This window comes from Perkinsus marinus (assembly GCF_000006405.1).
Source record: "Perkinsus marinus ATCC 50983 genomic scaffold scf_1104296951948, whole genome shotgun sequence".
Classification (NCBI taxonomy): domain Eukaryota; phylum Perkinsozoa; order Perkinsida; family Perkinsidae; genus Perkinsus; species Perkinsus marinus.
In genome coordinates, this window is record NW_003209090.1 from 67,921 (window position 1) to 90,698 (window position 22,778).

The 22,778-nt window shown below is 50.6% G+C and overlaps 6 protein-coding genes and 1 non-coding gene across 7 annotated transcripts; 6 read left to right on the plus strand and 1 right to left on the minus strand.

Annotated features, from left to right (window-relative positions):
• Positions 1-226: 226 nt before the first annotated feature.
• On the minus strand, positions 227-5,531 carry Pmar_PMAR013485 (hypothetical protein; the record flags this gene model as incomplete). The annotated part of the gene is made up of 24 exons (XM_002777398.1): positions 5,349-5,531; positions 5,192-5,303; positions 5,061-5,146; positions 4,911-5,018; positions 4,723-4,865; positions 4,491-4,677; positions 4,349-4,441; positions 4,205-4,302; positions 4,053-4,101; positions 3,782-4,007; positions 3,571-3,729; positions 3,360-3,527; positions 3,103-3,300; positions 2,942-3,060; positions 2,767-2,898; positions 2,643-2,705; positions 2,502-2,597; positions 2,361-2,457; positions 2,172-2,309; positions 1,727-1,778; positions 1,346-1,471; positions 563-633; positions 373-514; positions 227-318 (listed from the first exon to the last, which is right to left on the minus strand). Exons 1-24 carry the CDS (start codon positions 5,498-5,500, stop codon positions 227-229), a joined length of 2,907 nt encoding a protein of 968 aa, XP_002777444.1. The 5' UTR covers positions 5,501-5,531.
• A 433-nt stretch (positions 5,532-5,964) lies between these two features.
• Pmar_PMAR013486 (hypothetical protein) lies at positions 5,965-7,038 on the plus strand (the record flags this gene model as incomplete). Its single annotated transcript, XM_002777399.1, has 8 exons — positions 5,965-6,046; positions 6,092-6,216; positions 6,262-6,337; positions 6,384-6,478; positions 6,520-6,601; positions 6,645-6,741; positions 6,785-6,911; positions 6,967-7,038. The coding sequence occupies 8 exons, from the start codon at positions 5,965-5,967 to the stop codon at positions 7,036-7,038; spliced, it is 756 nt and encodes a 251-aa protein (XP_002777445.1).
• A 115-nt stretch (positions 7,039-7,153) lies between these two features.
• Pmar_PMAR013487 (cathepsin c, putative) lies at positions 7,154-12,681 on the plus strand (the record flags this gene model as incomplete). Its single annotated transcript, XM_002777400.1, has 34 exons — positions 7,154-7,278; positions 7,327-7,378; positions 7,422-7,551; positions 7,596-7,732; positions 7,784-7,832; positions 7,879-7,933; positions 8,055-8,140; positions 8,188-8,239; positions 8,284-8,392; positions 8,458-8,551; positions 8,653-8,793; positions 8,911-9,036; positions 9,094-9,201; positions 9,612-9,733; positions 9,776-9,833; positions 9,873-9,967; positions 10,012-10,114; positions 10,189-10,270; positions 10,323-10,449; positions 10,502-10,627; positions 10,674-10,720; positions 10,766-10,859; positions 10,905-11,031; positions 11,079-11,215; positions 11,271-11,319; positions 11,370-11,424; positions 11,468-11,553; positions 11,619-11,670; positions 11,714-11,777; positions 11,878-11,986; positions 12,053-12,217; positions 12,267-12,392; positions 12,439-12,546; positions 12,596-12,681. The coding sequence occupies 34 exons, from the start codon at positions 7,154-7,156 to the stop codon at positions 12,679-12,681; spliced, it is 3,282 nt and encodes a 1,093-aa protein (XP_002777446.1).
• A 500-nt stretch (positions 12,682-13,181) lies between these two features.
• On the plus strand, positions 13,182-14,727 carry Pmar_PMAR013488 (ankyrin repeat and SOCS box protein, putative; the record flags this gene model as incomplete). Its single annotated transcript, XM_002777401.1, has 8 exons — positions 13,182-13,307; positions 13,355-13,522; positions 13,575-13,832; positions 14,006-14,151; positions 14,193-14,292; positions 14,337-14,432; positions 14,487-14,623; positions 14,667-14,727. The coding sequence occupies 8 exons, from the start codon at positions 13,182-13,184 to the stop codon at positions 14,725-14,727; spliced, it is 1,092 nt and encodes a 363-aa protein (XP_002777447.1).
• Positions 14,728-15,202: 475 nt separating this feature from the next.
• Pmar_PMAR013489 (conserved hypothetical protein) lies at positions 15,203-18,481 on the plus strand (the record flags this gene model as incomplete). The annotated part of the gene is made up of 3 exons (XM_002777402.1): positions 15,203-17,939; positions 17,983-18,104; positions 18,368-18,481. 3 exons carry the CDS (start codon positions 15,203-15,205, stop codon positions 18,479-18,481), a joined length of 2,973 nt encoding a protein of 990 aa, XP_002777448.1.
• Positions 18,482-19,530: 1,049 nt separating this feature from the next.
• On the plus strand, positions 19,531-20,295 carry Pmar_PMAR013490 (hypothetical protein; the record flags this gene model as incomplete). The annotated part of the gene is made up of 4 exons (XM_002777403.1): positions 19,531-19,695; positions 19,742-19,864; positions 19,912-20,040; positions 20,092-20,295. The coding sequence occupies 4 exons, from the start codon at positions 19,531-19,533 to the stop codon at positions 20,293-20,295; spliced, it is 621 nt and encodes a 206-aa protein (XP_002777449.1).
• Positions 20,296-21,459: 1,164 nt separating this feature from the next.
• Positions 21,460-21,531, plus strand: Pmar_PMAR013491. The gene has a single exon. It is a non-coding gene; the product is annotated as a tRNA-His (tRNA).
• The last annotated feature ends 1,247 nt before the right edge of the window (positions 21,532-22,778 follow it).

A 22,778-nucleotide genomic window follows, 5' to 3' on the forward strand; every position in this document is an offset into this window, starting at 1 on the left:
GAATACACCAATGCAGGCTCCTAGACAGCCCAAACGGAACCATAGTACTGAGAAGGATCACCATAGCGCAGAGACGATGAAGACGGATTGAATGGACGATCCATAATACTAACAACAAGGGACAGTGAGCTTGTGTGCTCGTACAGCTGCTCGGTCTTAGGTTCATCTCCCCAACGAATTGAACTAACAACTGATAAACTCAAGAATAGCATCCCACAGAAACCACTCAGAATGCCATGGCAAACCATCCAGCGGCCATTAGAAGCCCTCCTACAGGGGCGACAACCCCTAAGCGCTTGACACCAGTGAGCACTAAGGCTGAACAAAGAGAGAACATGACTTGCCCAGCACGATGATGGATGGAGGCCTTACCGTAAAGACTAGCTGAGAAGAAGAGGGTGCCCAGTGAGAGGAGTAGAGCAGGATAGTTCATTCCCGGCCTTCTATTGATGTTAGCAGCAATGATGATACCAATACTACTCAGTATTTGGTACCTAGCTGCCGTTTGCCATACCTATTGCGACGAGTGAAAACTGATAGCTTCCTTGTTTTTGTACAGTACCTCGATATCGCGTGGTGTGATGTTAGGCTTAGAGCGAAGGCCATGAGCACCAAAGGCGTCGATGAGGACACCTGTACACGCACCAATGCAACCCAGACGGTGCCAGAACATAGCAATACAGGCAAAGGCTAAACCACAGGGCGAGCTTAACAACGAGACAGGGGTCCAAGCAGCACGAAACTGGTGCATCATCCATGGCGATGAAAAAGAGGCGGATTTCATTTACGAGATGTACGAGTCAAGAGGACGAGTGGACGATGGTAACTAGGAAGACACTAAGCTGACGATACTGCAGTTTGCTGCTGCTGCTTCTACTGCTGGTGGTGATGATAATTTCTTCGATTATGACAAACGATTCCGATACAAAGACGAAACGACAAAAATAGAGAGTAGATAACAAAAATAGATTCGACTTATCCATCATTTGATATACAATACGAGAACATGCACTCATGCACAGAATTGTAGACGACATTTGCCACTACTGTTGTTGTGATGACAATAACTCTAGTCATTACTTAGTCATGGGGTAGTGGACACAGAGAGACAACTTGGGAATTACTGGGGATAACCAGCATTCTAGTCTCTCACGACGTAGTGACCATGATACTGTTGTTGTTGTTGTTGATAATGATAGTGGTGATTATTGTATGGGCCAGTGAGCACTCCTGAGCGTAGTAGTGATGCAGGAGATGATGCCACTGTGCTCGGAGAGGCTGCTGCGCCTCGACGAGATCCTAAATATCGAAAGGTGTGTGATAGAAGGATGACGGACATGCTCACTAGGCAGGGCATGAGATGCCGTAAGAGGCTTCTCAACGGGCTCACTCTGTACCCACACTGTGAACCAATCGACATCAGGATGAGGGGGGCATGGGGGGATGTCCCTTATCTCATCCTCTCGAACACCTGACAACGACAGTAACCTAGCCATGAAAGCGATGACCAAGGAACGTAAAACCGCTGACTTCACAACCCATAATCCTTAGGATGCAACAGACAAAGTCCTGCTAGTGCGGAGGGAAGATCTTGTGCATGTCTGGTTCCCTCAGCCGAGCTCGGGAGTTTCCTCACTACACTATAAATTCAAAACACCAGCTAGTGCAGCGATATACAAATCTCGACGAGAATTTTGCCAAACTTCCTCAGAATCCCCCCTCCCACTGTCATCAGCAAGCATATGCACGCCCAGGAACCTCATATCAGCGTCTGAGGCCTACCAATTTTAATGTTGGTGCGTTCATGACTATAGACGAGTAAATTCTGGCAGAGTGCTCCAAGTCGGAAGAGTAATCCACTTAGACGATACCAAGGGAAGGTTATGCACCTACAACCTCCACAATGCGGTGTGCCCCGATGGCTGCCTGATGAGGGATGGTGCTTACGTGCACAGTGTACTACGTAGCTCCTTCCTCTCACGCAGCACGACGATTTGGAATACAGCGACGACGAAATAGAGAAGGGCCGTGAAGACCATGGTCATCATCAACAGACCGACCCAGTCTCTTAGTAGTAGGCCACAAAGGAGGAACACTCGGAGCCAATCGAGAACGATTGCCAGTAACTGATAAACGTCATCATAGTAGCGATGATGATGATGATGACAGACCTCCTGCATGAAGTACGGCTTCAACGCTAGACTAGCGACATGACAGAATGATGCAGGATGGAATACTTCAAACAAATATGAGAATGTCTTCTTGTGAGACGTTAATTCCCATGACTTCACACGTTGACGGAACAATACCTAAGCCAGCAGTATCACAATAGCATCGGTGATAGTAGTAGTAGGCAGTACCGTCCAGGAATCAGGTGCATAAGTAGGAACGACGGCTTGAGCACATGATATGATCTTAGAGTTGTCCCTTTTACGGAGCAGTGATAGCCCCATGTACCTGTACAACGGTTTAGGTATCGATGAAGACCATCTTATACTTACATATCCTCACCATTGAAGACCGTATCATGCTCATAGAAAACCTCATCTAGAGCTTCTCGGTCCCAAAGGGCGATGGCACCATGACATGACAAACACCTGGCAAACTCTCGAGCCATATCATAGACCTGCTGCTGCTACTACCTAGACATGGTAGCCTGTAGTAACTTGTGGACTGCAGCCATCTTATACTCCACATCTTGACACCTAACCAGAAGGTTCGGCCGCCCATCTGGCGATGCAGCTGTGATCGGGAAGTGTACCTGACCAAGGCTTCTCACGGACGTATGAAGGAACCCAATGCCCCACAGCTTTTATGCTATGGTCCTTTTCAAGATGCTCCTGAGGGATATGAAGATCTGGAGGCAGGGGGACATCATCATCAATGATGACTGCAAACCTGACGAGGCAACCCTCTTCCACTGCGCTATCGCTAAGCCTACCTAAAGTCCTTAACTCTAGAATACCGTGAGAGGAATGGTATCCAGTACTTGTTGCACCAGTAGAAGGCGAAGGTCTTGTTACCTTCAGGAATGTATAAGTAATTGATATCAGGGTGGACCTAACATACAACCTAACACGGCGGTCTCCACCAACTGCTCACCTGCTGAACAGCCCACTGTGTATGGTCCTGTGGGCAGAGGCTTGGCCCGTTGTCACAGACAAAGATGTGACCAGGAGGGAACACCATCATAGCTGATCGTAGTGTGGTAGTAAAGGTATCGAAACGCTCCGCTGTCATCGTGGACATATGGCAGGCGACCATCAGGCAGCAATCTCTGGTCATTGATTGGTTCATAACCTGAAAAGGGAAGAGTAGCTCCCTATGGTCAACATCATCGTGGCCGTGCTCGGACGTACAAAGTCAGCCGTGACCGTATCCTCGCTGCTGTCGCGACTGATATTGAGGTCCACCGCCTCGTCACCAACGTTATGAATACCCATTGGGGAGGCGTGGTCTTCCTCGTATCCACGGCCCTCCTCCAACCCTTCGTTAGCTACTTCATCGACTGCTATCTTCATAGCAACCTGACAGAATACTCATCTTCACAAATGATGACAATGAGCCCACCTGAAGGTGTCGACTGAAGACCGGCGCTCTTGGCCACTTCACCACACAGCAGGCTATGAGGAAGAGGAAGGTGTCCAATATAACGTCAATAAAAATAAGGAGGTCCAACCATGACGACATACGCCAAATCGATATGTTCCCAAAGAGAGCATCCAATGCCTGAAGTCAAGACTAGATGCGTCTACTGTGGGGACCACACTGATAGACGTACCGTTCGTTTGCTCTTCATCTGTTGTGGTGAGAAGTATATTATCAGGTAGAGCGTAATAATTATAAGTAATAGGAAGAATATGTTCAGAAGGATGGTCCGGAAGCGTTGCTTGGTGAGGAAGGTGGTCAGCTTCTGTTCCCTCAGTTCCTTCCACTGCCTCAGTCTCCTCCTCCAAGCGTTACTCTCATACCGCTTCCTAGGGTCTCTTGATCGTAGCTGTGATCTCCTATACGGACCATACTGGGATGAATCCCATAGTGCATGCACCTACACTTTGCTGTCCATCAGCCCAGCGCTCCCACCGACGCTGTCATACGGTCCTGAGCCGAGGGGTGTCGATGAGTGATGACCAGATGATGACGTGTGAGGGACCGGCGAGAAGGCTGAAGGCAGCACTATCCACCATCGCATGTGCCGGTCTACCCGCAAAGCTCCTCGGTGTCGCTCTAGGAGTGATAGCAGTAGTGGCAGTAGGAGCAGCAGACCCCATCTGGTGACTGTAGACGGAACTTAGATCGTATCTACCATTACGAAGGCAGCCGAATTGAGGACCAGAGATGGCGTTACGCTGTGCCAGATATAGAGGAGGTATCACTATCGGCCTTGTATGCTAGCTGTGCCTCCTCATCCCATCTCAACTCTATCTGAGCTCTCAGGTACCTGCCACACATGCTGGTTATAATGGCCGTTTGGAAACCTTCCGTCTCACGCTCGCTTCTCAGGGAGCTCAACAGCCATCTTGGCCAGACCCTCCGCCTTCTCCTTGCGGAGGTTGATGTCGACATGACGGAGTATGAGCTCAGCCACGAACCAGAAGATGACAATAAGGACCACACCAGCGATGAGGCCTCTCATCGCCACTATGTTGGAAGGGGATACACTGTAGTCATTGTTACCTAGGGAGAAACGTCGTGCCAACTAGAGGGGGAGGAAGGCCGTACAGTAAGAGCCATCGAGGATATCAGCACAGTTCATGGTAACCACCACAGGTGAGTGGTCTGTCCTACGACCAACAAGGATATCACACTGGAGTGGTACAGCACCGTAGGCCTCATCATCATCGAGGCTCGAGGGGTCAGGGCATCTGATAGCGGACAATGATGTAAGATCGAGATGTATTTGAGCACACCTCCGTGATGAGCCCGATACATGGCATGTGTTGCCGCAGTAATCTAGTGAGTAACAAACAATGTCGGTCTCGTGATGGGCTCTAGACGGTATCACGCACTTGCCACGACTGAACGCTAAGCATACTGGCTCGACAGTAGAGGGGGCTCACCGTTCATTCAAGTTGGAGTTCTCAGACACCGCGAAACCGTTCTCTGCTATGATGGCCACAGCAGCGGTTCTGTAAGGAAGGGAGACCTACAGAGTTGTGATCAGATCAAGGGAAATGGCTTGTGTACAGACCTGGCAACGAGGGCCGTCTGGGACCTCTAGGCTCGCGGCAAAGGTGTGAGCTAACTGTGGACATTCGTATATTGGGTATATGCCAATGCTTTCCTCGACTACCCATGAGTATCTAATGTGGTACAGGAGGGTATGGTGGCTAGTGCTAGAGGCTCACCCCCATGACCACCAAGTACAGGCTGTTCCTAGACTGATGGTGAGGGCTATGAAAAGGACTATGATACGTGTTATTATTGGGCAAAGGGATGGCTTTTGGACTCGGGGCACCTTCAACGGAGCACGGCCTGTCTCCTCAGTTGCTCCTACCATACAACGGTTGGATACTATTAGAGTAAGGACTACTGCAGCCAATATATACTTCTGACCAGCACTCAACCCAACACTCCTGGTACCGTTGTGGCCTAAGGCTGAATGAAGTCTGTCCCGGCCTTCGATGATGTTTTCGTGAACATGCGCTCAAAAACATTTCGCTCCACTCAATATAAGCGCATGATGAAAAGCGCGCGCCCAACAATATGATCGAAATCGTCTCTACACTTCCCATCGCAATAAGACGACCTTCCAAGTGATTTTAACAGTGTGACTTGGAGATGCATCCAATTTCAGCTTTGATGCCGAGGACTACTCCAAAGTCAGGCTACTGGGGTAGGAGGCGATCAGTAAAAGCGGACTGCCAACAATGATCCACACTTCGAACACCGTCATCACAGCCATTACCCTCTTTAATTCATTTTCCCACTGGCCCATTGGCCTCGGTATCCCCTCGATCTGCAATGGTCAACTTGATCGTATTTGCTATCCTCCTCGTAGGACTTGCTGATCTCCCTTTGCACTGCACCATTGAAGATGTTCAAGGTTAGCAATGAGCCTAACCACTCACGTATTGCTAGTGTTTCCTAGGCTGGTGGCAGCTGTATCTACTGGAAGGCCCTGTACCAAGCTGGAATAGTAAGGGAGAGCAGGACAGCTTCTGTGGGTATACTCCCATCAATAGCAACGAGGCCAACATAGCCCGTGGCAATCAGGTACTCACTCCATCATTCACTGTTGGCATGCTGCTGCTATGGTAGATACAACAGCTTATGGACGCAGCAGCGCTGAGTGGCCCCGATGGACTAACGTCACACAGTATAGAGAGGATACTGAGTACCCTTACTGCCTACCTCTCGCAATAAGCATCACCAAGCCTTAGATATGACTCTGTCATCGAGCCCTGTCGTCGACTTGAATCTCTCAATGGACCAGGATGTCAGTGGTGATGGTGTGCTTCGGGACCATCATCTGAAGGTAGGCCTTCCCCAAACTGTCTGGAAGAGGACTCGTATCAGGTATTGGATATTAGCGGTGCATACAGAGGCAGCTGGTCTGTCGGCTACGATGAGGGTCTCGTGCTGAAGAACCTAGTCCTGAGTAAGCTCGACGTGCCTAGGCCCAGCTCACCTTCCGATTTTAGACAACAGCGCGGTGCCGCGGCACTTGGTGGCCTTCTTCCGCTATCGCTGCCTCTCTGGGAGTAGCCATTGTGGGGACTATGCAGACTTTGAAGATGAGTAAGGAGGCTGGGCTATTGTGGGCGATGATTGCGGTTTGCAGGTTCGGCACCACTCAGGGCTATGAGTCGCTATGTGGTCAGACTCTGATAGGATGGTGGAGCTCGCGTAGCGGAGCGAAGCAAGGATGCTTTTGGATGAGAAAGAAGAGTGATGAGGAAGCGAATAAAGTGAGCTACTCTCTGAGGGTATCAAGTTGCCTTAAAGCGCCCGATAGGTCCATAGTGTGGCAGTCCTACCAGGGTCTATGACACCGTCTGCATTCATAACCCTGAGGGGGAGAAGGCGGAAGGCTAGCATTACCCGGTGAGGCCTTACGAGCTTACAGGCGCGTGTCAGCTACTCTCTGAACAACGGTTGTGTCGGTCTGACCTTGGACGCATTTCTCTTCAGGGCTCGTGCAATTGCTCTGATGACGAGGAGTGGTAGTAGTGGTCTATTAGATGACGTAAGCTGGGGCGGCCAACTCCTCCCCATTGGGCGCTCTCAGATCAATGTAGATGAGGACACCGAGGGGTATGCTAGGTTCAAGGGCAGGTAAGCAGGGAGTAATAGTGAACAGTGCCTTAGTGTGGTTCCGATCAGGTATCATGTCTTAGCTGATGGCGCGTATACAGAGGACAGCTACGCCGAGGAGGTCAGAGAGCTCGTCTTTGCAGTGGCCAAGCTAGGCTACTCAGGCACCCACCAAATACCCTCCACAGCCTATAGACGAGGCCTGTATGAGTACTAATAGCATTGAGGATGCCGACCTCGTGGCGTCCCTGCCAAAAGCGTATGATTTCCGTGATGAAGTTCCGCATTTTGGAAGTACTATGACGACTCTTGACCTCTTGACTAGGGCTTGCTCTCAGATCTAGAGTCTCAGCAGATGCTATGTGGCAGCTGCTATGCGATAGGTGCGGTGTCGGCCCTTCAAACTGCCATTGCTCGGCAGTTCCAACTTCTTGGGATGGACCTGCCCGACGACTGGGGTCTGTCCGTCCAGGGGGTGAGCGGGAAGAGTCACCATCTCGTGGTGCCACTCAGTAGCTCTGCTTAGGCTTTATCGTGCGGTTATGCTTCTCAAGGATGCAACGGTGGATTTCCTGGTGAGAGTGTTGGAGAGAGGTATGTGAGACAGTAGCATTATGGCAGGTATCATGGCATTCGACCTGACTGTCCAGGGTGTACCTCGAGCTTCCTGCATGCCGTAAGATGGGGCCTCACTGTGTGTGTGTTGATCGAACTCGTGTCTTACTCGATATTGTCGTGACGCATAGCATTGATCCCTCCCCGGCCTGATTGGCGGTGAGTAGCCAATGTTGTGGCAGGTATCAGGGGACTCCCGAAGCTTGTGACCGATCATGCTATAGAGATTCCACCAAATTGTGGTATGCCAAGGATTTCGCATACGTTGGTAGGTTCAGCTCAGCAGCTCCTGACTTGAGAGTGGCTCTTCCTTAGGGGGCTTCTACGGTCGTTGTAGTGAGGCCCAGATGAGGCAGCATATAATGCAGTAGGATGGGGCCTGGTAGCGGTGGCTTCAGGGTTGTACTGTAGGCAAGGACCGGTCTCGGTGGCTGTGAATGCACAGAGCGACCTGCTCCCCAGACCACCTCACAATATCACAGGCTTGGATGCTGGGGTACCCTATGGGACGGAGCACACAGTGATTGGGGAAAATTCCGTGAGCAAGTTGGTTGGATTTCTGCACGCATTGGTTTTTGTGGGAAGGTAAGGGTGAAGGCCACACGCCTATTGCCCTCTCCTGGGAAGGAGGTGTTGGGTGCCCATCTCCTTGTGGACACCAGCGACTTCCGTACGATTAGTAATACAGTCAGCAACACGTCGTTGATACAGAAAGTTGAAGCAAAGGGTAAGCGCTAGCCATGATCTGTATGGTGGGGATCGTTATCGTATTACCTTCAGCGAGCTCTAATCAAGAGCTCATTGTAAGGGCGGCCTTAGCGAAAGGGGTCACTTCATGGCCTCAAGTGGCACAAGAGATCACTCGCGTGCTCAAGTCAACCGGCTTGGGGGAATACCAGCTTCATGAACCCCAATACCTCGGTAATATGAGTAACATAACTAGTCTATAGTTTGAGCTTGTTTGTGCCCCGTGGGGTCGCTGATAGACTTCTAGGAAGAGTTATGCGTTGTTGTACTTGGCCAAGGTGGAGATGTTAGGTATCGATCAGTGGGAGTACACCAACCATGCGCTGCTGGTCGTGGGGTGGGGATCTGAGATGGATCACAAGGCTGGCAAGGAGGTGGACTACTGGATAGCGCGCAACTCCTGGGGCGCCGACTGGGGTACCTTAGTGTTCTTTCCAATAATCGACGGGTCTTCATCAACCTCACCCCTTCCAGGTCCCAACAAGGATGGGTATGTGAAAATACTCAGAGGGGTTAACTTTGGTGGTATAGAGTCCCAGGCTGTTGCTATAACACCAGACCCTTGTAGAGGAGCTTTCAGAGGTAAGCCCCGAGTTACTGTCGTGTGGGATGTGCGCTATCATACTCGTGCCAGAGCATATGGACCGTCACCTCCTCGAGACGAGGAGGTCGATATCATCGTTACCTCAGCCCATGCAAGCATGTTATACAGCAGTATAGTGCTCATCTTATCAAGGGTCCTTGTGTTCCCAATAGAGTACGGTGGCGCCTGGGTGAGACCTAATCATTAGAGGGCGTGAAGGGTCCCCTGAAGGGAGCGTCAGTGAAAGTTACTCTGCCCTGATAATGCGAAGGTTGGCTTCTGCCATTGCAACAGCAGTTGTAGTGAAACGAGTAGTGGCCGATCTGCCGAGCCATTGTACTCGTGAGGACTCGCAAGGTCGTCTCTCGAGCCGTAGTGGTAGTAGGATCAATGGTCCGCGCTGTGTTAGGCAAGTGGCGACTGTATTTCTTGAAGGGCCCAGTGCCTGACTGGAGGGCTGATACTGGCGGCAACTTTTGCGGATATACAGCTATTAATTCTAACAAAGGCAATCTGGCTGTGGGCCAGAAGGTACTGGTGACTCGTTCGGTTGTGCAGAGTAGTTGATCTCAGATCGATGAACTTATGCGGCGGGAAAGGCCGACTAGTGAGGACTTCAATGAGATCCTTGGTAGGGGTAGTTGTAGTACTTGTGTGACAGTCTGTATAGGCATGTCCGTTGATGGGGAGCCAATCGAGATTGGACTGTCCCTGTCACAGAAGATGGAAGACATTTATGGGGAGAAGGATGCTCACCACTTGATGGTGGGCTTATGGCTATTGGATGTCCTCTAGCAGTCGGGTTTCAGGTGATGGATGCGGATGATAGCACACTGGAGTTGGGGCATTGGACCATGGGCTACGACGAGTTCATAGTACTTGATAACTTCCACCACCCTAGATCTAATGACAGTAAGCGCCTTTTCTAGTAACTAGACAGAACACACTCGCCTCTGACTAGACTCTAGTTCTGTGTCCCTGTCTAGTCCCGAGGAAGATAGATTTGTTCGTTCACTACCGGTGTACAGGGGAGAGGGAATGCGGTGGAGTTGAAGACGCTGAGTCGCCGTAAGCGGCTGATCGTGCGGATGATAATTACCTGCCTTGATTGAGATGTCAGGGATGGTACAACAGAGGGATATGTTTCCTACTGCGGCCGAACGCTTGTTGGCTTCTGGTCCGCGATTGACGGGTCTAAGCAGGGCTGTGCTTGGGCGAGGAAAGTCGACGCAGAGGAGGCCAATAAGGTTAGGAGGGTTAGAGAATTGGGGATTCATATTGCTGCTGATGGTGTCTTAGGTACACAGCTTGGCAGTGTCTCATAGGGAGGGCGGCTCTGGGCATGCGACTAAGATATTAGCGCCGGAGTTCGCTGTAATGGAGCCTATGAGGGACGTGGGGGAGGTCCAGCCTCATGTGAAGGGGGTAGGAGCAGCTGCGAGTCTTGTTGAGGGGATGTGTTTCCGGTCAGGTCGAGAGCCAACGACAACTGGGCTATACAGGAATGAAGGGGAAACGGTGAGGCCGGCAAGGCTGCAGTGATCCTGAGCTTCTGTATCGTAGGTATAATCTGTATAGCCCAGAGCAATCTCCTGAGAGATTGGATGGCCCTATTACTCAAGGCATGCCGGATGGGATACAGGAGAACCCCTCGGAGGTGAGGATCATCGTGGTGGAATTTGAGTTTTATGGATGGTGTCAGCGCTCGGATCGGCACTTGAACTTGTGCCAAACGGAGGAATTATTCGAAGCTGATAATATCCTTGCAACCCTTCCTGAGGACGTACGAGCATCCTACGACTTCAGGGACCATTACGGAGATTACGGCAGTAATCGAAGGCTCGAGAGATGAGCTTTTTTGGAGAGATTTGTGCAGGTCCAGTGAGGAGCCAAGGTCCCTGTGGGGGGTGCTATGCTATGGCTATTGCGGCTGCTGTACAAGGCGCTATATACAAGGACTTCAAGGCGATGGGAATCCCCATACCAGATGACTTTGAACTTTCTCCTCAAGGAGTAAGTGGTAAAATGGTGGCCCATCATGGACGGGGCATCGTCTGCCTCCTTTCAGATTATTTCGTGTAGCTATACTGCTCAAGCCTGCAATGGAGGGTTCCCTGGTAGGCCTCGAGTGATTGTAGTAGAGCACTGTGGAAGTGTAGTACGCTAGGTTCAGTCGGTTTCGACCTACTCGTAACGGGTATAACAACAGAGCGATGCATGCCGTAGGGCACTGTTGTCCTACACGGTTGAGATTGCGGTTCTAAGATACGTGTCCGGCGATGGTAGATGCAAAGCCGAGTGTTTCAATGATGAGACGAAAGTGTGGTATGTCAAAGAAGGCACCTATAAAGGTAGAGTACTGCTGTAGGGATGGTGTACCAGTATTATGAACACCGTGTATGTGGGGCTTTCTCAGGGGGATTCTATGGTCGTTGTAGCATGGCGAGGATGATGCAGCATGTCTATGTGTAAGCATGCTGGAGAGATACTAGTGGAAGGCTGTGAGCTCAGGCATGGACCGATGCAAGTGGCGATAGAGGCCCCTAATGGTCTCAATCCCACACTCTTTAATGATGTAGTATCACATGGAGTTCATCACGTGGAGTTTGACGGGAGCACAATGGATCTAGTAGGCGAAATAGGGAGGTTGGATGGTATACAGCATTTCGTGACAGGTTGAAATTTATGTGGCTAATGCCCCTAAGGGCTTCATGGAAGTGCTTAACCATGTTCCTCTGCGAGATCATAATGTACTCCTTACTGAAAAGGACGAGGCTCTGCTACGTAAGAAGCTCATGAGGAGCTGCCATCGCCCTTGTCGTCCTGAATGACGAGCTTGCTCTGTTTCAGGGCATCTGAGCGTGGCACCAGGCAAGCAGCCAGAGGCGGACGGGGACGTACACTTGCGTATACACGGCTCCTTCGAAGCCGATAAGGAGACTCTCACCGAGTCGTTGGAGTCTCTCCTCACGAAGTTCGGTAGAGGTTTCCGGATAGCAAAGGTTGAGGCCATTGGTGGGCTCCGCATGTGCTTGCTGGATGTATCACAACATCAGTACCTCAGGTTATGACCATTGGGGCTACACTAACCATGCTCTAACCATTGTGGGTTGGGGAACTGAGACCGATTCCAACACAGGGAAGGAGCTGCCTTACTGGCTGGCTAGAAACTCCTGGGGTCCCAACTGGGGTAGTGCAGCACCGCCTATCACGTCGCTATGTTCTGTGGCTGTTAGGCCCGTTCGGAGACGGTCATCTCAAGCTGGAGCGTGGTGTCAACCTTGGGGGCGTGGAGGCTCAAGCGATGTCGTTCCTTCCGGACCCTTGTCGAGGAAGCTACCGATGTACCACCCTCCACCGACCTACTCCTTTATGAGGCTTGTTCTGTATCAGATTATGTGGACATGTACATCGGTAACGGACGAGTGAATATAGCCGATTTACCAGAACATGTGCGTGTATGCTACCTTGAAACATGATCTTTACATGTTACTCTTATGTCACACTTGAGACCTCTTCATGCGTGTTTGGTTATCAACAGGACATCGAAAAGTGATACGCTCGAATGAGCAGTGGGTTCCTAAGAGTTTCTGATCCGAATCCTCCTTGCAGTCTCCATTCTGCACTGGAATGCACCATAGTCTTGTTCAAGGGCATGTATAGAGATGAGTAGCTATGATTCTCGCTCGATCGTCGATCTAAAGATGAATACATACTCACGTTGATGCGTAGTAGATATCTTCATTCTGCCCTAAAGGGATGCCCGAGTGAAACCTTTCAACGCAGGGAGAGCTACTGCATGCGTGCACATAGCAGAGAGTATCCCGGGCCCAATGTGACAGGCCTCACGATCTGCTTAAGTGACCGCAGAATCTCGCACCCACTAAATGCACAACATGAAACGGTCTCGAGCGGAGCGAAGCATGTGTTGGGAATAGTTTCCTTGTTATCAGCCGCAGCTTCTTGCAGTCGTTTGCCCATGTTCATTCGCCAATCGGGGTTCCGATATGTACAGAGGCAGATCAGGATGTATAGGTGGAACCGGCTAACGGCCAACATGTTGCTCACCGGCAGCCGTTCTGAGGCTGGATCTTCGATGGCCTTGGTAGTGCTTTTGATACGGTTTTGGGTGTAGTGAGCCTGGTGGTATAGGTTATTTGTGGTGCTGGTATTGGAGGCTTCTCCCTCGCGTCTCACGCGATGGTGTCCCCGAATGATCATGGGACCTCCTGTGGATGGCTTGGCGGTAGTAGTAAAAGCAACGAGGAGGATGAGATGGTGGACGAGAAGGATGTCTTGAGTGACATTGAATCCAATAAGGTGATAGATCTCGAGACCCTCGGACTCAGTGGGGACTGCTGAGAATGATCAGGCTTTCACCATGGGGAGCGGTGGAGGGTGTAGTATTGTGGCTAAGTTGGGTGATAGCCAGCAGCACCAGCAGGAGACAGTAACGGCTGATTCAACGCCTTCTACGGCATCGGGTGGTTATGGGGAGGAGGATGCTGTATGGGGCGAGCTTATGGAGGGTGCAGGGGCCTCAGCTGATGCTAGGATCAGACCAAATGACCTGCATTTGGCTGCCTTCAGGGGCGATGTAGTCGAAGTGAAGGCTTTGATCAGCACTAAGGTAAGGGCGCTTATTTGATTAGCGCTGTAGTAGTACTGCACTGCTATGGTGTAGAGTGATTCGTGCCTTGGAATGCCTACAAGCGCTATTATAGTACTTTAGTCAATATCGCAGAAGCCGGCATCGTGTCAATCATCGTCGGTAACTTGTGAATAGCTCACTATTATGGTTAGGAGCATCAGATCAACCAAGCGGATAGTGAAGGCATGACACCATTGATGGTGGCTGTTAAACAGGGCCATTTGGCTGTTGCTGAGCTGCTCTTGCCGCTCAGTGATGTCCATGCTACTGATAAGGAGGAATGGACAACTCTGCATTGGTAGTAGAGGCATGAGTGCGGCATAGGATAAGGAGTCTTAGGGCGTGCGAAGTTGGAAGGTTGACATTCGTTGAGAAGCTCTGTGAGGAGCATTCGGAGCTGTTGGCTATGACGGATAAGAGGGGTCTCTCTCCCCTGCATGTAATGGCTTCCGACGGCCTTATGCCTCTCGAACCGTCAAGTAGATTGCTTGTTGGCAAGGGAATGAGGAGTTGGCTAAGATCTTGTTGGAGAGCAAGGCTGACATGAAAGCCTTGACCAAATGGGGCGAAACGCCTTTAGTGAGTTCTCTTTGCATATAACACGTGAGATAGTGTCCTTATCATCATCATCAGCACCACGCGGCATTCTTTGGCCACGTTGAGGTGTGTCGACTCCTATTGGACCACGGGGCGGATCCTCTAGTGAAGGATAGACTGCGTCGTTCGGCTAAGTCGTTGGCAAGTGGCAAGGCAGCCAAGGCGGAACTACGGTAGGCCCGGGTGGGTTTTCATTCTCATTGTTATTTGTTATAGAGATCTGTTCCGCGAGGCTGTTGCTCTGAACTCGTCCTCCACGGCCTCCCTCAATGAGTGAGAGCCCTGGTCAATTCTGTATAAGTGATCCATGATGACACGTAGTGGTGCTGTTTATCATCAGTATCAGCCTAAGATTCGTTCATAGTAGTAGGTGCATTTCGTTTCAGAGTTTGTCAGTTGTGACAGATGGTTGGGTTCAGTGCCAGAGCCGCATAAAACGTTCAGGTTTTTTCATGACTCTTATTATAGCGGATCGTTGTGGCCATACTCGCCGAAGTCGGTCGTCCCCAGTCTACAGCCTACTGGTCCTCTCGGTCTGCCTTTATGCTGCCATCCAGCTTATCACGCCGGTTCTCTTTGTGCTACCTCGAACGTCTGTGCCACAGTCCGCCGTAGCGAGCACTTACAGTAGGTCGTATACCACTAACTTGAGAGCTCAGCATGGCAGTGGCTCGAAGAGAACATCCTATGGCTATCCAATCTCCCTCATGGTCTTGGGCGTGGGTATTGCAGTACTAACGTCTTCAGTTCTGATGAGGAGTAGGAAGGGCAACGGGGTTAGTCGTCGTAGTGCTGTTGAGGCAGCTGCTCCGATCGTCGAGCCTTCACCTATTCTACCTAGGAATCCAGCTGTTCGGGTCGGTACCCTTAGCAACGGCTTGCAGTATGTGATTCAAGACCATAAGGATGTTGGTGGGAAGTCAGTCCATGCAACACTGGAGGTTCATGTTGGTAGTCGAGATGAGAGTGCAGGGGAGCAGGGGATGGCACATCTTGTAGAGCATGCTGCCTTCATGGGCTGTGATAAGGAGAGGGCGGCACTGGCCATGAAGGGAGGACAGAGTAATGCCGAGACGGATTATCATCATGTTAGCTTCGAGACTGTGGTCCTTAACGCGGAAGGCCTTGGGGCTGCTCTTGAACTACTGCGACAGGCTGGCTTTGAGGCGAAGTTGAATAGGGATGTAGTGGAGAGGGAAAGGCTGGTGGTACTGCGTGAGAAGGCCCAGATGGATACGCATGATTATGCCCAGGAGTGTGCGGCTTTAGAGGCCCTGCATAGGGAAAATGTATTGGGCACGCAGTTTCCTATTGGGAGCTCTACCCTAGTACAGGGATGGACGGTGGGACAAGTGAAAGACTTCTACAAGAAGTGGTTCAGACCATCCAATAGCACATTGTTCATCGTTGGGGATCTTAACGGGCGAGAGGAGGAAGTCATTTCTGAAATCGATCGGAAATTTCAAGCTGTCGAAGCAGGTGTTGCTGCTTTACGTAAGCCCGTGTACCATGAGTGGCATCCTAAGGCTCCGACTATTCGCATAGACTCCCAGTCGCAGAATTCTGCTGTGGGTCGCATAACGTTGATGTCTAAGCAGCCAGTGCATCCATTGCGGACTTTGGCCGACATGAGGAAGTATGTAGCAGAGGACATCGCTATACGAGCGGTAGCTTCGAGACTTCAGAGGGCGAGCAGGGGTATGGGGGTCCCGGTCGTGGCCGAGGCCGACTGTGTGGACAGCATTCGGGAGGGCTGTAGAGTGAGTAGCATAAGGATTGGTGGTACGACAGTGGAAGGAGCCAAGCTCGGCGTGAGAGAGGCGGCCAGGATCGTAGCTGATGTGTGCTCTAGTCCATTGGCAAGGGAGGAAGTGAGAGTTTTTGGGGAGGATTATGTGAAGGGGTTGGCTGATATGGAAGATGCTAGTAGTGATGAGCAGCTACAGATGCTGATGGATCTCCTGTTACTGGGTCATACGCCAGTGGCCCCTGAGGACGCGACTGGACTGGCCAAGGAGACCGTGAAGGAAGTGAACCCGATGGAAGTGATGGAGGGGGCACGTCGAGTTTTCGGTGGTCTGTTGGACGAGAGGCTCAGGGTTTATGCAACTGGCAAGGGCTGGACGAAAGCCGCCATTCTAGAGGCCCTACGTCAGGGTTCTATGGAGAAGGGACCAAGGCCTCAGCCTCTGGCCTTGCACTGTCATCGCCTATTGGAGGATGATGAGAGCTCAACACCTCATGTACTCGATATAGGCAAACACGACGGAGTCTACAGTACCCGCTTGGACACTGGAGTGAAGGTACGAGTGGTGCAGTCGGCGGGAGAGCCTGGGAGCTATCGTGTACGTATACGGTGGCCAGGAGGAGCATTGAGAGCTCGAAGTGCGGCTCATGCAACCGTCGCCAGCCATGTTCTTGCTTCCCAATGGCAGACAGCTGATGGCAGTGTTGATGCTTTCATGAAGGAGCACTCTCTTAGCGAACCGGTGATGGGTCAGTCGCTAGAGTGGACCGAAATCAGTGTATCGGGGGCTAAAGATGTTCAGGCTGCCTTGGAATTCCTCAAGTATGTGTTGGGAAGGCAAGTAAAGGCAGGTGCTAAGGGGTCGGTCCATATCGCCAAGGCTTTGGCGAGCCTGGAGGCCTTAAAGTCCGGTAAGGACCTGTCTCTTGAACGAGAGGGGCTCGATAGGCTGGTGAGCAGAATGTACCCTGGCACGGATGTGCTCAGAGAGCCACAGAGCTTGGGCCAGGTCCAAGAGGTTACCAAGGAGCTATCTTGGGGCGACGACTCACAGCTGGAGATTGATATGGTCGGCGACTTCGACAGCCCTCAGGAGGCCTTCTCGGCAGCTGGTCGATTCTTTGGATCATCGAAAATGGTGGAAGGACAGGCGGATGACGAGACTGTTGCAACGCTGCCTAATGCGGCTGATTCAAAGACTGATGCTCCGCAGAGGGTGAGCTTACCGAAGGTCGCTGACGATCGAGCCTTGGTACTCCTAGGGGGAGGTATGAAGGAGCGCCCAAGGTGGCAGGTAGCCCTACTGGCAGAGGATATCCTCAACGCAGCACTCTTTAAGAGGCTGAGGGAGGAAACTCGACTTACATACGATGCTCGGGGGTCGTTCTTGGTACCAGATCGCCCTTCTACTGGTGCGGGGCATTGGACGGTGGCGGTCCATACTGATCCAACTGATGCCGCCCAATGTGTGACAGAGGCCCTACGGGTGATTCGAGGGATGAAACAGGTTGATGAGTCGTCCTTGGCCAGAGCTAAGGCCAGTGTGATGGGGCAACTTTCGCAGCTGCAAACCGCCAATGCCTTCATCTTGGCGATGTTGGACAAGCCTGGAGGGCTGCACGGGATAGAGCAGGTTACATCAGAGGAAGTAGAGGCAGTGCTCAAAGCTATGTGTGTTGGGCCTACGTCCACACACGTTGTCGTGGCCGAAGGCGAGAATGATAAAGTTTCTACGTGGTTGGGTTGGCTCAGCGTTATGGAGGGATGTCTACTGTAGTAGCTCAGTTTGCTTCGTCACTATAGCGCCAGCAAAGAAGAAAGGATCGGAGGCGATTGTGAAGCCCAAGGCGAAAGCTAAGGGTAAGGCCAAAGCCAAAGCTGCTGCTACTGTTGCGGCAATTGAAGTGGTGAGTGATGTCGTTGTTCACTGTCTTCTCGGAGGTTTCCGTATTTAGGATCCAGAAGAGGCGGATGTATTGATCGAGGCATGCAAGAGCTGAGGTATCTTCAAACGCAGTGCGGCAGCCCTTGGTGTGGCGCTAGAATCGCGTCGTCCAGGGACTACCGTAGTAGTTAACGAGAACGGCTTGGCCAAACCGAGGAAGGGGACCTTTGCAGTGAAGGTCATACTCAAAGGTCGACCTCCATGCGCGATGCCGTTGTTGTGTAGGTTCATGGAGGCAAAGAGGTCCTATCCCTAGTGGGTATGCCTCGTCCCTTCAAAAGTCTTCGTGAACTGGATATGGATGAGGCTGCTACTCAAGTGGTGGAGGCATTGAAGTGATGACCTGTCGTAATACCCATTGCTGTTTGAGCGAATGATATCACGTTTGAAAAGCCTTTCGGTTGAACGCTGATTGACATGCTCCTAGGCAACAGAGGGTTATGCAGCTCATCTAACTACAATTCGAATGAGTTTTCATAACGTGCTCGACTAATATTGCATCGTGTTGGACTTGGCAGAGTTGGCTCAATTGGTGATCCTGGCGGGGACATTGTGTCGGCATTTCCACTTTCAGGGATGTTGCATCATTATTTTATGAATAGGGTTCCTATGCATCTGATTGATGCTTTCACCGTTGTTTTGCTGGATGAGCTTCTGTCTGAATTCTCCTGACCTTCGCTCGGGAGGCTGATTCTAAATCCCTACAAGGAGAAGCGCCTCTAACGATTGACATCATGGTGGCGGAACCAATATGGGAATAATAGATAGAAAGGCTGTCATTACTACGTCGATGATAAGTTGAAGCTGGTAGTGGTCTCTCCTGGTCATGATGACTACGATGCTAGTGTAGCTTTGTCGTATGAGGGAGTATATGTCGACGATATCGTGCGGCGTGGCTTCGACGTCTGGTGTGGAGATATGCAACACAACAAGGAAGGCAGTCCTTTTTCCTCCAAGTTGAGAACGGAATACGGTGCGCGAAATATGACAAGAAAGTTTGATTGGTATGGGTTTGGTATTGGATGGAGACTGCAGTTAGATGAGTTCGGGCCTGCGAGTTGAGTCTGTATTCCCCAAGGGATGAACAAGGTACTGAGCCTTGGGCGGCAGCGGTTATGGTGAAGTCTACTACGATGCCCATCGATCCTCCCTTCAGTATGGTCTGCGACAGGCCTTTCCTGTTCATCGTGAGATACAGACCTACCAATAGCATCGTTTCCATTGCGAAAATTAGAAAGCCGCTCATGTGAACAATCTTTTTGTAGTTGATGTTTTTCACTGTATGAGGAAAGTGCTGTTGAGCATGAGTGATTGCAGGGAATACTGCTGTCACCATATCAGTGATGCATTTCGCGACCGATTCACTTCAGTATCAGCTTTTCGACTCGATGTCCGGTCCGGGTCGTGCGGAAGAGGCGCATCCCTCGTTGGGATCTGCTGCCCATGAGGAAGAGCCTCGTAACGCTATGGATGTGGCTGACGACCTTCTTAATCATCTAACAGCAACTCAGTTGCTCTATACGCTCCATCGAGTCCATCATCTCTGCTATCATGTAGTGGAGATTGGAAGTACAGCGTTAGGGAGTATGGTGATGTTAGGCACCTGATAAGGCAAAGGAGCTTCTCAATGAGGACCCTAACCTATCATTAGCTCTCATCCATGCACACTATCTTCTAGGTGTGACTACAGGAGAACGTCTCCTACCTCTTACTGCAGATGAGGTAGGCTCCTGCAAGTGCTCATAATGGGCAACTATTTCATCTTTCAGGTGAGCTTAGCGAAAGACAGGTTGCAACAGATCAGGACACAAGGTGCAGTGGCAGCCTCAGAGTCGGCAATACAACCTATGCCTTTCTATGCTCAACAGAGTGCAGGCGCAGTTGGCCTTCAAACAGTGGTGGGATATTGCAGTATACTGTCGAGATCCTTCTGATGGTTCTTTTCACAGCTCCCAGCCACCACTCCAGAGGCGCCTACGGACAACAAGCTTGATCATCTGGCCCGGGAGATATCGGCCCTCACTGCTTCCAAGGTTTCGGCTGATACCGAAAGTATCATGGTCGCGCTTGGTAACCTGTCGCCAGAGCAGATAGCATCACTGCCTGAGGAGGTGCAGGCACAGGTGCTCGAGCTCTTGCAAGGGACCGAGTGATGATCCTTTTCCAACAGTTCTCAACTGTTTTACGTATGTATGATTTCAAGCGTGATAGCGGGTCAGTGTTTCGTAAAGCTATATCGATTCACAGACAACTCCTGGTCTTGGTCATCTTGAGGACGCTTGTCTCGGGGTATATCCTTTTCTCCAGCTCATGTCCTTGGCTTGTTCAGTGATCACAGGGATATTCTTTGGGGAAGGAACGATGGTTGCAGTAAGGTGTCTGGGCTTTATAACGCTCACATATTCAGTGAGCTGGTCCATTCTGCAGACCATCTTCGCTCATCTACACCTATCGAACATAGTTTATAGCATGAGCTTTATTCATATCATCATCAATAATTGATGATCAATTCCGCGAAGATAAGCGGGACGGATGTTATCTCCTACTACGGGTGTAGAATAGGCATATCTGTTCCAGCCGTAGAACTTCCGGTTTCGCATCTATGAAATTTCAATCGACTCCAAAATTTCCAACTCTCGTCGGAGTACTTGAAGACTCCTGTTTTAATACCGTTAGGAAATCCACTTTCGCTGTGGGGCCGATATGCCATGTATATTATGCTTGCTAGATTTTATGCCAATGTGAATGATGGCCACTTTCCCAGTCCATGTTCGTATCTCTGGCATATCGGCCCCATTGTGAGCCGAAGGGGAAGCCATGGTATCGCTTGTGTGAGATGAAATCCATGGATTGGCATTTCAGTTTCACATACAGCCGTTCCGGCTGGGGATGATCGATAACGTTCCACTTCATCAGCTTCATTCCAATACCATTCTTTCGAGGGAGTACAGTACACGAAAGTTTCGTGACGAAACGGACCCGACCGACGTAGGATTAGCACGTTCTGCATTCCAAACGACTCGCTGGATTGGCTTCCTTGGTGCAGAGGCCGATCTGAAGACTGCGACAGCGTCTTATCTAGTCATTACCCCAAATTTTACAAGTCTCTGCGATTGCATTAAGTTTCGGAAATTTGATATCCTCAAAGTGGTTTTCATGTTACAACTTTCGGGGATTTTTCACAAGCAGGAATTTTTAGGATCACAACAGAAATCTAAGGAAGACGAATATCAGCGATGAGAACGAATCCGTTACACGTATGTTGTAAGAGTAGATGTTAAGCCCCTCGGAAGCCGTCTAGGAATTTGTAATGTATAGTCGCTATCGTCTAGTGGTTAGGACGTCACGTTGTGGCCGTGGCAACCCCGGTTCAAATCCGGGTAGTGACTTTATCTCGATCCCCCTGGTTTGCACCAGTGATCATAGGCCGCTCGTCCATTGCAACTCAGTAAAGAGTTTTCCCGAGTTGGCTTCCCTGGCTCGACGTTTATGGAATCCTCGAATTCATCCGAGCGCTTCGATTGTTTACACAGGCTGTGCCCGAAGACGTGATTTAGAGTCACATCGAGTGGTCGAGCAGGTGACTGTGCTATCCAGATCCTGGACCTCAGAATGGCACGGAATCTCGGCGGTCACTTGAGAGATGTGGAGACCAGGAACTTCCTGGCAGGAGGCAGAGGCTCGTCTTGCTTTTATAGTCCATCTTTCGAGCAACTTGTGACCATGACTGCACTGATGATGTTGCAGACACCCATTCGAATGGTGCAGGAGGGCGATAAATTCTCAATGAGCATACAGACAGGCCTCATCCACCAAAATAGCACTATCTTGTGACACCTGTCGTCATTCAAATTTTCCGCCATACCCATTCTATCCATCGGTATGTCGTGGGCTCGTGCGAAGTAGCACTGCTGTCTCACGGGCGGGGGTCGTCGGATCTAGCACCTCTCGGTAGGGAGTTCGTTCCGCTGCGGAATGTTCACAAGTGCGGAACTTTAGCACGGCCGCTAGGTAATCACGTGCTTTTAAAGCACAATAAAGTTTATTGTCTACGAACACTTCTGCACAAACGGCATTGACCGTTATCGATTCATGAATAGACTTCTACTGAAATTGCACTCCGGTTGTGTAAAGCACTAGCCGCTAGTGACTAGTGTAGTACACATTACGCACTGCACAACGTGTAATGAGTCGTTTTTACGCACTTCGCGCGTAAAACTTCTATGCGTAAAACGTTGTCTGCGCGATACATGATCTATTCATCATTTCTCCTTATTGTCGTGTAGTACACGGCGTGTACGCAAGTACAGTGCTGCGTCTCGGCTCAACTGTGCTGTTGCGTTGAGCACTTACGGGCATTTGCAGCAGTGGTTTTCAAGGTTGGCTGGAAGCAGTTGCAGAACACGTTGTTCACTAGCAGTATTCCAGACTTGTTCCCTCTATCGTGTACGTTTGTATTGTCGTGGTAGAAATAGGGACTGTCCCTGTGTCCTCAGTCACCTAAGGCTTTTGTGTATCATGGTCAGCCATCTCCTCCTTGTCATCATCGCTTTAATTGAAAGTATCGTCCTATCGAGTCATCTCCGGACTTCATATTACAACATCTCCTGGATTGCTTCAATAGTCTCCAACGGTT